The 14,709-nt window shown below is 44.4% G+C and overlaps 1 protein-coding gene across 2 annotated transcripts in view; it reads right to left on the bottom strand.

The window, feature by feature from the left end:
* Nucleotides 1–14,709, bottom strand: part of COP1 (COP1 E3 ubiquitin ligase) — a 226,800-nt gene that overhangs the window by 1,591 nt on the left and 210,500 nt on the right. For both annotated transcript variants that reach the window (XM_073356470.1, XM_073356469.1), the window contains exon 19: nucleotides 2,236–2,280. In XM_073356470.1, coding sequence (XP_073212571.1) covers nucleotides 2,236–2,280 — 45 coding nt within the window. The remainder of the gene's footprint in view (nucleotides 1–2,235; nucleotides 2,281–14,709) is intronic.

Raw genomic sequence — 14,709 nt, forward strand, 5'->3', positions numbered from 1 at the left:
TGTGTGGGTACTCATCAGCTTAGCAACCGATGGAGTCCCTATTAATTCTTCCTAAACCTGGTCCCATCCCACTGACCACCAATTAAAAAAGGCAACACCAGAATTCTGTCACTGTTTACACATTTCTCTTCATATCTTCATTAACTAACAAGCTAGGTGTATATGCAAAATCTCCTCTTTACAACCAATTTTTCCCTGTTGCTGGATTCACTTAAGGATGTCATACACCTCTGTGTGTGTCACCAATTTCACTAACAGGGAACTGATTGAAGTAATGAACAACAAATTGCAACCATACTAAATGAATCACCCAGGAGCAAAAGACAGCAGATGCAACATACTACTGCAGCAGGGGTTACCAGGGAGCTAATGCAGAATACTTTAACAGTTAAAAATGCCCTGCAAAGAAAAAAAAACAACCACACATCACTGGGGCCTTTTGGGGTGGGGGCTTCTTTCTGATTAATAAGAATGAATTGAGAGGTGAAATTTTTCCTATTCAATTCCCCTGTTTTTTGTTTTTAACATAAAAATATCAGGACTATTAAGTCCAGTCAGGTTTTGCCAGAGAACTAGAGTGGTCACTGAAGGTCATAGTGACTTGGTTGCACGGAAGGAAAGGAACCCAGGTCTCTCGAGGGGTGGAAACCTTTGGGTAGTTTGAAAATGGATTGTGAAACACTAATCAACAACTACAAGAAAAGGCTAGAGCTTGACTACAAAGCCATTTAGGCACCAAGCCTCTAGGGCTAAGGGGATTATGTCCCAATGGAGGCTAATGTTGCTGATCACGCTCTGGGGCCAGTCTGTGTGGCATGAGCTATGACGTGTAGTTCTGACAATCAGAAAGTGGAAAGCGTGCAAATTCTGAGGTTCATGGAACAACCAGGTCGACAACAAGCAAAGAGTGTCAGCATCACCATTTGGTGATAAAGTACCAGGGACAGATTCATTTACAGACTGCCTGTGAAGAGAGAGGTCCTGAGGACTGGAGACCAAATCACAGCTATCAACCTAGCATCCTGTTTACTATCTTGCTGGAGACTGAACTCAAATTTTGACATTTTAAGAAATCTGACTTTAAATTTAAGTTTAAAAGGTAAGTTTGCAGTTCTAATTAGCCGTCATGCCACACACAGTTCCTATGGGAAAGGGAAGGAGATCTCTGAGCAAGTTCAAGGATTGTTGAACACTAGCCTCTTCATGCAAGAGGCAGCCAGTCGAGTTTTGCAAGCTGTTGTCTGTAGGCACACATTTCTGTGCTAGGAATGAAAAAAGGTGAGTGGAGCATGTGCTCGTTTGGAATATCAGTTCTTATTGCTGAGAGTTTGGATTTCAGCATGATTCATTACGGCACCCTAACTCAGTGGTAGTAGCCAAAGGACTGCATTTGGCTAACACAGGGGTTCTCAAACTTCATTGCACCATGACCCACTTCTGACAACAAAGTTACTACATGACCCCAGGAATGGGGTGGAGCCCGCCGCCTCGGGTGGGGGATGAGGGGGTCACAGCCTGAGCCCTGCGTGGGGGTGGAACTTAGGCTTCAGCTCTTGGTCCCAGCAAGTCTAATGCTGGCCCTGGCAACCCTATTAAAATGGCAACGCGACCCACAGCTTGAGAACTGCTGGGCTAACACCAAGGTGTTAAGATAAAGCCTCCTCAATTTGTGGCTCATAGCCATAGAGATTAGCATACAAACATGAATGCATATGCACGTGCTTGCGTGCGAGCGGCACAACATTAAATTAAAGTCTTGCACTTCAGTAGTAAAGCCACAGTCACTTTTGGATTGATGACAAAACTCTAATGGCTTTTATGGCAAATGAAACACGGAGCCTATGCGTTAGTACAGGAACACAACCCCTATGTGAAAAAAGAACAGCATTACATGGCTAATCTCAAGGGTAACATACTGCAAAATGTTTCAAGCTTTCCCGCTCCATGTCGGTGTCTCTCGTGTGCTGCAGAGAGCCCCTGAGCACTGGCAACAGCACAGTGGCTGCTGGACAGTTGCCACCACCTTTTCACACCTGCCTCCTAACTTGGCTTCTCTGCTTTCAGTTCATTTTATTCTCCTCTCCAGCTTGTGCCACAGGCAAATGCATCGCTGAAGCTACAAACACCCACAGATGGGATGACCTCTTAACGGCTTCTTCTGGCTGCAGAGTTATGACCTTGCCCCCTCAGAATGGATTCAAGTGTTTAAAAATGGAGATGCAGGAAATAACTTACCTTAATTGTACCCTGGCTGTTAGCAGCGATGAGCACATTGGATTCCTGAAAAAGAAGAGGAGCCATCAAAGTTTGCAATGCGGGTTCAGAGGGGGCATAGAGTAGGGGACTGATTTTAAATATTAAACACTTGTCTGATTTCAAAGGAATTTAACTCCTGCCATTTCTGTTGGGCTTTTGTGGCCAGAAATCTTATTATGAAAGATTACATAAACTTGAAGAATTAGGAAGCAACAATCCTTAGTGCTTGCACAGACATTTAAATCTTGAAAGTAAATTACAAACAAATTAATCGTCACAATACGCCTCTGAAGAAGACAAGTAGTATAATCATCACTTATCTCTTGGCAATATGTATACAAAGGTCTCTGGTGCCTAAACGAAACCAAACTGAACTGAATAATTAACATGACTCCAAAACCCTCCAACTAAGACAACATGCCCAATTAAACAGCCAAGAAATCTGAAATAGAAAATAAAAAGAGGAATACAACAGCTTCTCACACACAAATCAGAAGGGTCAGAAAATACAGCAGTTCAAAAGGAAGAGAATCAGAGGACTTTGGCTCTGGCCTGAAGGATGCTGAACTTCAGAAGCAGACTTTGACTCCCTTAGGGAACTGATGGGCAGGATCCCCTGGGAAGTTAATATGAGGGGGCAAGGAGTCCAGGAGTGCTAGCTGTATTTTAAAAGAAGCCGTAGGAACAAACCATCCCAAAGTGCAGAAAGAATAGCAAATATGGCAGGTGACCAGCTTGGCTTAATAGTGAAATCTTCAATGAGTTTAAACTCAAAAAGAAAGCTTACAAGAAGTGGAAATTCAGACAGATGACTAGGGAGGAGTATAAAAATATTGCTAGAGCATGCAGGGGTGTAATCAGGAAGCCCAAGGCACAACTGGAGTTGCAGCTAGCAAGGGATGTGAAGGGTAACGAGAAGGGTTTCTACAAGTATGTTAGCAACAAGAAGATGGTCAGGGAAAGTGTGGTACCCTTACTGAATGGGGGAGGCAACACAGCGACAGATGATGTGGAAAAAGCTGAAGTACTCAATGCTTTTTTTTGCCTCAGTCTTCACAGACAAGGTCAGCTCCCAGACTGCTGCACTAGGAAACAGTATGGGGAGGAGGTAAGCAGCCCTGATTGGTGAAAGAACAGGTTAAGGACTATTTAGAAAAGCCGGATGTGCACAAGTCCATGGGTCCAGATCTAATGCATCCAAGGGTGCTGAGGGAGTTGGCTGATGTGTTTGCAGAGCCATCGGTCATTATCTCTGAAAATTTGTGGTGATCATGGGAGGTTCCGGACAATTGGAAAAAGGCAAATAGAGTGCCCATCTTTAAAAAAGGGAAGAGAGAACACTCGGGGAACTACAGAGTAGTCAGCCTCACTTCAGTCCCCGGCAAAATCATGGAGCAGGTCCTCAAGGAATCCATTTTGAAGCACTTGGAGGAGAGGAAGGTGATCATGAACAGTCAACATGGATTCACCAAGGGCAAGTCATGCCTACCCACCTGATTGCCTTCTATGATGAGATAACTGGCTCTGTGAATATGGGGAAAGCAGTGAACACGATATACCTTAACTTTAGCAAAGCTTTTGATATGGTCTCCAACAGTATTCTTGCCAGCAAATTAAAGAAGTATGGATTGGATGAATGGACTATAAGGTGGATAGAAAGGCGGCTAGATTGTCGGGCTCAACGAATAGTGATCAATGGCTCCATGTCTAGTTGGCAGCCGGCATCAAGCGGAGTGCCCCAGGGGTCGGTTCTGGGGTTGGTTTTGTCCAACATCTTTATCAGTTATCTGAATGATGGGATTAATTGCACCCTCAGCAAGTTCTCAGATGACACTAAACTGGGGGGAAAGGTAGATAAGCTGGAGGGTAGGGATAGGGTCCAGAGTGACCTAGACAAAACTGGAGGAGCATTGGTCAAAAAGAAATCTGAGGAGGTTCAACAAGGACAAGTGCAGAATCTTGCACTTAGGAAGGAAGAATCCCATGCACCGCTAAAGGCTGGGGACTGTCTGTTAAGCAGCAGTTCTGCAGAAAAGGACCTGGGGATTACAGTGGATGAGAAGCTGGATGAGTCAGCAGTGTGCCCTCATTGCCAAGAAGGCCAATAGCATATTGGGCTGTATTAGTAGAGCACTGCCAGCAGATCGAGGAAGTGATTATTCCCCTCTATTCAGCACTGGTGAGGCCACTCCTGGAGTACTGCGTCCAGTTTTGGTCCCACCCCCACTACAGAAGGGATGTGGACAAATTGGAGAGTCCAGCGGAGGGCAACAAAAATGATTAGGGGTCTGGGGCACATGACTTACGAGGAGAGGCTGAGGGAACTGGGGTTATTTAGTCTGCAGAAGAGAAGAGTGAGGGGGGATTTGATAGCAGCCTTCAACTACCTGAAAGGGGGATTCCAAAGAGGATGGAGCTCGGCTGTTCTCAGTGGTGGCAGATGACAGAACAAGGAGCAATGGTCTCAAGTTGCAGTGGAGGAGGTTTAGGTTGAATATTAGGAAACTATTTCACTTGGAGGGTGGTGAAGCACTAGAATGGGTTACCTAGGGAGGTGGTGGAGTCTCCATCCTTAGATTTTTTTTTAAGGCCCAGCTTGACAAAGCCTTGGCTGGGATGATTTAGTTGGTATTGGTCCTGCTTTGAGTAGGGGATTGGACTAGATGACTTCCTGAGGTCTCTTCCAATCCTAATATTCTATGATTCTATGCTAGAGATATTTGATGTAGGTACCTCTCTCAGGCCTGTATAGAGAAGTGGTTCTCAACCTATTTACCACTGTGGGCTGCATATGCAGCTCATTATGTGTTACGTGAACCGCATCCACATGCATACTACCTATGTGGCCCTGAGGATGTCACATGGGCCGCAGCTGTGTGCTGATTGGGCTGTAAGTGGTCCACGGGCTGAGAACCATTGGTATAGAGAGTCAAACTAGGCACACCTCGGTTGTCTATTTATATGGCCTGCTTCACCAGTCTGGTAGATCCCCAGGAATATTAAGTTCCCAAATTGCAGGCTCTGGATGGGAGCGTGCCTGCTGTCTCCTACACACTCAAGTCCACCCACTTCAGATGCTTTGGCGGGAGACAAGGTACGGGAAAGATCCAAAAAGAAAGGCAAAAAGGAGAGAGATTATCAATAAGTTAAAAGAAATAACTCCTGGAGGGAGGAAGAACCCTGAAAAAGAACTCAAAGAGGCAGAATCACACTTCTCAGAATGGTCTCCTACATTCCTTCTTTTCTAGCCATGCAATACCAGCAATTGTAGTGTTTACTGCCAAACTGCTTGGTCTAAAAGCAACAGCTATTAGAAGCAGCAAGATAAATGGAAAGATCGGTCTCAGAAAAGGTATTCATCCTCAAATGAATTGGGTTTAATTATCCTATCACTTCACAAATACATTTTTAATAATCTCAGTGAACAGAATATCCCCACTTCAAAGGAGCATTATACACTTGCATTCTGTGTGAGAGTTGGAGGAAAACAGCTTGCCTAAACCAGCTGAGTTTAAAACTGGTAGATGCTGGCACTTTGTAGCATCAGAGGTGAACACACTGTTAGCTCAGCACATAGCAAGACTAGGCTAAAAACTGCCTTATCATGAAGTTCTGACGTCTGCAGGACCACCAGCTTTGAAACAAAGGGAGAGAAAAACTGATCTATTATTCAACATAAAAAGCTAGTTATCTAACAATAGTTGCCTTTTGATAAACCACTGGACTACTGCATTACAAATGGATTTGATCATCCCTGGATAGCGTCCATTACAGGATTAGCAAGAACTCTAGGTAGCATCTCACTTGTGACCCTCTAAGCCAAAGCACTTGTGTAGAAAATATGCCCTAAAAAGAACCAATGAAGTCCCCATTTCAATTCTTACACTGGATAAGAGGACAGTCTTGATATTGGCACTGTCTGAGAATGCCACAACTTCTCAATTTAAAGCATCAGAACATTATGCCAAAACACAAGGACACTTATGTCATTAAGGAAAATCTTTGATAAACATGTACAGAAACAAACAATGTTGGGACTAAAATGCCTGACAACTAGATTACACTGAGATATCTGAAAAGGAGTACTTGTGGCATCTTAGAGACTAACCAATTTATTTGAGCATAAGCTTTCTTGAGCTGTAGCTCACGAAAGCTTATGCTCAAATAAATTGGTTAGTCTCTAAGATGCCACAAGTACTCCTTTTCTTTTTGCGAATACAGAGTAACACGGCTGCTACTCTGAAACCTGAGATATCTGACTAATTTTTGGAGACAAGAGAGGAGCATAAACATATCAAATATCTAGTACAAAGAGCTGGAGCTGATAAGTAGGGGCATAGCGAGCAGATCGAGGGACGTGATCGTTCCCCTCTATTCAACATTGGTGAGGCCTCATCTGGAGTACTGTGTCCAGTTTTGGGCCCCACACTTCAAGAAGGATGTGGATAAATTGGAGAGAGTCCAGCGAAGGGCAACAAAAATGATTAGGGGACTGGAACACATGAGTTATGAGGAGAGGCTGAGGGAGCTGGGATTGTTTAGCCTGCAGAAGAGAAGAATGAGGGGGGATTTGATAGCTGCTTTCAACTACCTGAAAGGGGGTTCCAAAGAGGATGGCTCTAGACTGTTCTCAATGGTAGCAGATGACAGAACGAGGAGTAATGGTCTCAAGTTGCAGTGGGGGAGGTTTAGATTGGATATTAGGAAAAACTTTTTCACTAAGAGGGTGGTGAAACACTGGAATGCGTTACCTAGGGAGGTGGTAGAATCTCCTTCCTTAGAGGTTTTTAAGGTCAGGCTTGACAAAGCCCTGGCTGGGATGATTTAACTGGGAATTGGTCCTGCTTTGAGCAGGGGGTTGGACTAGATGACCTTCTGGGGTCCCTTCCAACCCTGATATTCTATGATTCTATAAGTGCAAGATTGTTGGTTGTGAATGATTCTTGTTTGCATTGTGAATGACTGGTAATTCTGCATCGCTGCTGCAGTCTGTCAGGGCACCACTGTAAATGAGCTCTGGCTCAATAGGCTGCTTTACCAGCTAAATACACTCTTTCCTGAGAATCTGCTGTTTTTCCAGCAGAACTCCTCTCTGGGTCTGAGATAATCACTGATCTGCTGCTTTCATCCCCAGCACACAAACAGGAGCAGACACAGGGGAAATTAGCACCATGTCTGTCACTGAACAAATGGCCACTTACTTGTCAAAGCACTCTAGCACTGTGGTTGCTTCTATGGGGGCACAATCTAAGTAACTTTTTTATCCCCTGGAGGAGCAATTCTCTTCCCCTTTGTATTGCCTATAAAACAGCCATTATGCTCAATGTATTAAAAACCTAAGCAGGCTGTGAAATAAAAATTATTCACATGGCATGTGATCTGTAGATTTACAACTGGTGACAGATGCACATGTGTTTAATCTATCTTTTTGCCTGTGTATACATAAACAGTTGTCCAGTTTGCGCCATCTCTAGGGTTGATTTTAATGCTTAACAGGAGCCATAAACTCAATTTTAAGGTTCTTTGAAAAATGCCCAGAACATATCATGGCCTTTATCAGCATATCTTAGATGCCATCAAAAGGCATGACAACTTACTGTGAGGACAGGAACCTCCACTCTCCCAGACTGAATTGTATAAAGAACTGTTGCTTACCCTAGAGTAACTAATTCTTTGAGGTGTTTGATCTCACTCTAGAGGCGCATGCACCTCACACACGCAACAGAACAGAAGTGTCCATTGAGGCCTCACGTGCGCCCAGTGCCACCACAAGGACATAAAGGCCAGGGAGGTAGTGACACCCACCCCATCCCTGAGTTCCCTCCCAAATCAAAGGCATTTACTGTGGACTCTGATCATCAAGGACGGAAGGCAGGTCATGGGATCCATGACAACAACATCTCAGAGAACCAGTTACTGTAGGGTAAGTAACTTTTCTTCCAGTCCAGGTGGCTGGCAAGCAGTATCCTGTCTGGATAGTAGGAATGAGGAATGTCAGCAGCAGTAGTCAAAAACTGAACTACCAGCTCTTCTGAACTTGGCATTGGCCCTGGCTGCCACGCAAAGGCATAATGTTTGACAAAAGTCAGTGGGCTACTCCTTACTGCTGTCTCTCTGAAACAGGCCAAAGAAACTGCATGTGCCCTAGTGAAGCGCATCCTGGCATTTGGAGGGAAAAGGCACTGGTCCACTAGAGGTTCCCTGTGATGAGATGGCCTGCCTTTTGATGAGCCCCAAATAGCCACAAAGAAAGGAGGAGACAATCTGAACAGTTTGGTTCTGTCAAGGTAACAGAAAAGCTCTGGAAATGTCCTAGGTATGTACCCTCTTCTTTCCTGGAGTCAAGTGTTGCTTCAGGAGGAAGACTGATAGGGTAACTGATCAATTTAGGTGAAACTCCAATATCATCTTAGAGATAAAGCTAGGGTGTGATCTCAAACATCTTGTGGCTCAAAGGATGTATAAGGAGGTCTGGCCATAAGGACTTGGAACTCTCCAACCTTCAATGCAGAGGTTACTGCAGCCAGAAAGATGGATTTAAGGGAAAGGTGGCACACTGGATGACCCAATCCTGTACTGAATGGAGGCTCAGTGAGTTTCAGGAGAACAATACACGGTTCAAGTCACTGAAGCCAATCCCACTGGTGTCACAGATAGCACTGGCAGTGAACACTACACTGACACCTACAGTAGGGATTGTCAACCTTTGCATTTCTGAGCGCCCCCGCCCCCGCCATGCTATAAAGACTGCAGGGTCCAGGGCGGGCGGGGGGAGGGGGGAAGAGGGGAGAAAGGGAAGGGAGCGCCCTTGGGTATAGGCATAGTTTGACTTCTCTTTTGCGGGGGGGGAGGAGGGGGGGAAGAGGAAGAAGAGAGGGCCTGATGGGCAGAGAGACTCAACTCAAAGTTTGAAAGTCACTCAATGCCGGCAGAGGGTAGCTAGGGGCTGTGTGTGGACAGGGGTTAGCTCGGGGGTTAATTAGGGGCTGTGTGCAGATGTGGGGGGTAATCTAGGGGCTGTGTGTGGACAGGGGAGCAGTTCAGGTGCAGAGAAGGGTTAGCTAGGGGCTGTGTGCTGGGTCCCCCTACAGTTGTTGCTCCCCGAAGGCTCTGCCTCCCAGAACCAGGTCCCTTTGCCCAGGCACCCCTTACTGGCTGAGGGAGCAGTCAAAGGGGGCTGGGAGCTGAGGAGTAGCTGCAACCCTGGGTACCAGCAGATGACAGGAGAATGCTGTGGCTGCCCCCTGCATGGCACCAGCCAAAGCAGTAGCTCTCTGCATTGCCCGGCTCCAGCTCCGACCTGGCCAGGGGTGAGGGCCTCAGGGAAAGGAGGAGGAGGAGTGTGTGTGTGGAGCTGCCCCCAGGACTGCCCTGCTCTGGGTACGGCACTGCAGTTTGGTGGGGCAATGCCCCCTATGTCTGTCCATGGGCTCAGGACTTCTGCCCCATGGGGAAAACCAGGGCTCTGGCCCTGCAGCTCCCGGCGTTAGCCCCACAGGGGGCACTGGGGCTGCAGCCATGGGGGCCTACGAGTCCCCTTGAAAGGGCTTGATGCCCCCCAGGGCACTGTGGACCCCCAGTTGAGAACCGCTGACCCATTGTACTGAAGTCTAGCACTCAGAGGGGCTACTCCAAACAGAGACAGAGACTCCAAAGACTCACAAAGATAGATCACTTATATGCTCAGGTGTCTTTACTTAGCACAATCTTCTCTGCATTGGTCTTTGATATCACTTGTCTGCTAGACATGGCGCTAGAGGAAGCTGGCTTGTCTGCTACCAGAACTCTGAAGTTCATCTCCTCAGGACCTGAAGAGACTTTCATAGATTGAAGTTTCATCTTTGGGAGCAATCACATGTCTTGTGACTTCTACATTCTTGCAGAGAACGAAAGGATAATGGGACTCTCTTACGCAGCAGAGGCCATTGCTTTGTCCACCTTTCAATGGAAGTCCATTGCAGGACAGTCAGGGCTTGAAGACTGCCGATTTTGGATCTGCCATGTTGATAAGACCTGTATGGGGGATGAGGTGGGGGATCTGTATGGGAGCTTGACCATAAATGTTCAGTTTATATGGGATGATAGCATTCACAGTGGTCATTGCTCAGAGAATTAGAAATGTGCTGGAAGTTTTGAGCAGTTTGAAGAAATTCTCAAAGCTAAGAATTAGAAGGTCAAACACACACCAGGTTTTGTCTCACTGCTGTAGGTGGTAAAGGGAAACTGAGGGAGAGTCACAATTGTCCTGTCCCTTATGTATTTGTTTGAGAATATGACGCAGCACAAGTGTGTATATGCAGCCCAAACAGATGCTGCTATTCTGATCTTGGGTGCCTGCATATATACAGTGGGATCCACACTGACATGTACTCAAAGACAAACACTGTTTCAGACAGTGACTGAAAGCTCCACTCAACCACTCAGACCCAGCTACATATTAATAAGCCTCTCGATAGCCACTCATCTGTGCCCAATCTTGTCATTAATGAAAGACAGTTGTAAGAGAATCATCAAGTACTGAGTCTCTCTCCCCCTTTCCTCCCCACAACCTCAGGCAGTTTGGGTGAGTTGTAGCATTCCTAAAAATGAAAACTAGATGGGCACTGATGAGAATCAAGCATGGCACAGGCAGTGGCTGCCTAAGCTTCCCCAGTACAGCTCTGCCAAAAACTGGTCCCTAGTATTGGAGCTGCTGGGACAGGGACCTCAACGCTTCAGGCTGGATCCACAGGCATAAAACACCCATTATTTTGGGGGAAGGGGGGAGCTGGGAGAAAGCAAAAAAGGAGAGGAAAGCCTGCCCCTTTCCTGTTTTTTCATTTGCTTTGTCCCCCAAACCAGAATTTTAGAGGTCATAGATTAAAACCTAAGCTAATGCACCAAAGTACCTTCCTGTCATATTTCCTTCCGAGAAACACGTAATCTTCCTAGGAGTTGGGGATACAAAACCCGGTAAAGTACCAGGCTTGGAAATGGAGAGCTCTGCAATTTAATTTTTTTTTTTTTTGCCATTAGAGATCAATAAAAAACTCAAGCTGTAGCTATCTTAAATGCCCCAGAACATTACTATTCATCCTGCCAAAGGTGATCTCCTGGGACTATGAACGTGTGCTTCACATGTTTTCTCCATGATCTAGAAACGTGATCCTATCCTGAAGAGGTTCAAAATAAAAAGGATTAACACAAACACCATGCAGATAATTTCTTTTTCTTGATATAACCCTGTCTGTGAGGGCCCCTCTTCCTTGTCTACAAAACTCAAATGCAAAATATCACAGCCTGGTAAAAATATGCCTGAAGTAATAGTTGTAAATTGTCTGAGGAATAGGAAAGCCAGGATGCTGATTTCTAAGCACATTCTCAATTACTCTGTTTGAAATGAGATACTAAATTAAGGTATTTTTTATGTACCAATTACACAGATTATCTTTGAATGTGGTAGCTAAAAAAAACCCACTACAAAAGACACCACATGAAATGTAGTCTTATTGAGAACAAAAAAAGTACTTGAAGTGAAAGAACTGTATTGAGCGTCTAAACAAACAAAGCTCTCCAGCCTTGTAAACTAGCAAGTCCAAGAGAAAAATGCATAAATAATGCAAGGGCATTTCATAAGGGCCATTAACCTTTTAAAGTTTGGTTTTGTCAGACTTACATTTTCCACTGAAGGTAAAATTTCTACATTATGTTACACCCATGGCCCTGATTGTAGAAACAAGAGGAAGAAAAGTTTGGCAAAGGAAATATCAAGGTATTTGATTTTCATTTCAGTCATGCCCTTAATGCTACCGATTGTGATGGTGCTACACACTGCAATGAACGTCAGAAATAGTTTGATGCGCTGAAGCTACAGTTTACTGAAAAGATTAATTCGATTGTAACCATTTGGAGCAGGGATCACCTTTTTATCGGGTGTGCTTGCTACTGTTATATCCAGTTACTTTTCACACTTAAAAGAATTCACCCTCTTTTTTAGGATGACATTTTCTCCAAATTTACAGCACACTCTGAGGGTAAAGTTTGAATATTTTGGGAATTTTCAACTAAACTTATTATTTAGATTAATTTCAAATGGGACCATTATGAAAACATTCTCTGGAGCCTGACCCTTTCCCCCCTCCCAGACCCATTTTACTAAGAAAGGGTTAGTTTATCATCACACTTTGCAAATAGTTAACACTCACTGCCAGCTAATTTGGAACATATATTCATGTTCCAAGTAAAGTTGGCTGCCATTTGCCATCCCCCCTGCCCAATGAGATTGAAACCACAGGCAGTTTTCAGGAAAGATTGCCCTCATTTCACTAAAACATTTGCTATTAGCCATCCTATCTCTCAACCTTCAATCCTTCCTATGTGTGACTCAAGCCACTGAAATGTGTGAAAAATGGTCAAATGATGGAACACCTATGCTTTGCTACACACCATGCCATAATTAATAGACTATGATGGTTTCTCAGTATAAAACCTGCTTTAAAAGGATATTTTTTCATTGTATGAATAATCCAGTTTTTTAAAAAAAGGAATCTGGAAAGAGGAATTCTGTCACATGAAACTATATGAGGCTCCAATATGGGTCATCAGTGGGTTTGAACCCTAGACCTGCAAATCAGATCCCTACCCAGACTACTCCCATGTGAACTACAGAAATAACTTTTTGCCTACGGGCGGGACTAATGTATTGTGCGTAGCACTTTTGTTCATCTTTTGGAGGCAGTTTCTTTGTGATGATGCAGAGTCCGTAGTGTCCATGGAAATGCGCTGTGTAGCGTTTCGGGGAATTGTTAAAAGGTGTCTGACAAGCAGGACAAGGATCTTTCAGGGGATGGCTCTGACAGACCTGGCACAGGTTCTGGAGGCAGCGATCCCTTTTTCTTAGCCACTGAGTGGTCTGGGGGGAGCTTCTCCCCCGAACATCTTCTAGCAGGTTTTGGTACCAAAGAACTGAGGAGGGCCTGTGCCTTTTCTTCAGTGCTGGCAAAAGGGATCAAGGAGCCTCACACACCTCTGGTGCAGTGCTCTGTATTGAAGCCAAGCTACCCCCTTAAGCAGACACTTGAGCCTGGCTGCTCTATCTTTGAGTGGAGCTCAAAACCTTTACAAACCTGACATTTGTCACTGCTATGGGATTCTCCCAAACATTTCAGGCAAGACAGATGCGGGTCATTGACCAGCACAGGCTTGTTGCAAGACCGGCAGGACTTAAACCCCAGAGAGAGTTCTGATACCAAAAGATTAATTTTAATCAAAAAGATCTAAAAACTAAAACCCAGCACTAAAATTTAACTCAACTAACTCACTCATTTCCAACAGTAACAGAGAACATACAAAAAGGAGCGAGGGAAGAATTAGGCATAAGAAGTCTGAAATTGCTCCTACAAAAGTCACCGGTGGTAAGAAGGAACTGAGAGACATTAGGGGCAGCACCACACTCGTATACCTACTTGATGCCTCATGTAATGACAGAGGGCACACAGGCCAGTGCAGTAAGTACTGTTGAGAGAAAAAAGTTCCCTGACAACTGCGCATGGAATGCATACATACCCACAGTGGAATGGACATGTGCAAACACTTGCAGAAAATATATTACCTCACCCATGCTGTCTCCTGAAATTCCTGGGACCAACACTGCTAACATGAATTCTGTACATCATTCTGACAATTATTTTCCTTTTCACATGTGAAGATCAAGTCTCTTCAACACAAAGAAAGATCAAAATTTGGATTATTTGGAAAGAAATGTGCAACAGCCTAGAAAACGCAAGAATGCACTCAGGTGTCTCTTTCCAGATTCAGCTGTTAATATAAAACATGGGATTTTTTTTTATATTATTTTTATTTTTTTTAAAGAGTTTATACTTGATACCTGTATATTTTTAACAATGAAATTATTCACAAAGTGAGAGACAATCTTCGTGTGAGTGTGTGAGTGTGTAAAAATAAATAGAGGGAGTTGCCCAATTTGTGTCATGTCTGGTACAAATGTGTATGTGTTTTTTTTTTTATCACACAGAAGTTCACAGACTCTCTACAGGACCCTATATCAGGAGAAAGCTTTCAAAATTAGTGTTTTCATCATCTTAACACAAGCACAACCTGCAGGTCCTATAGAAAACGAGATGTGGACTAAGCAGAAATTCACTTCCCAGCCTGTTAAACCCCTCCACACCATTTTAATGCAGACCAACGCCTTTACCTCTTATTCAGATGTTCCTTTAGATAAAATAAATCCCTCAAAATCAAAAATGTTTTCTGGCATTTTTTTGCCCTGCATTTTCCATCTGAGCCACATGTGGATCCCTTGACATAAGGAACATCTATCCCTGCTTTATTAAAGCCTCTATACTGAAGGGACCCTTTATTAGTGCCTCTCTTTTTTGGTTTCGGAGTAGCAGCCGTGTTAGTCTGTATCTGCAAAGAGAAAAGGAGAACTTGTGGCACCTTAGAGACTAA

Source organism: Lepidochelys kempii, chromosome 8 (assembly GCF_965140265.1).
Source record: "Lepidochelys kempii isolate rLepKem1 chromosome 8, rLepKem1.hap2, whole genome shotgun sequence".
NCBI classification, from domain to species: domain Eukaryota; kingdom Metazoa; phylum Chordata; order Testudines; family Cheloniidae; genus Lepidochelys; species Lepidochelys kempii.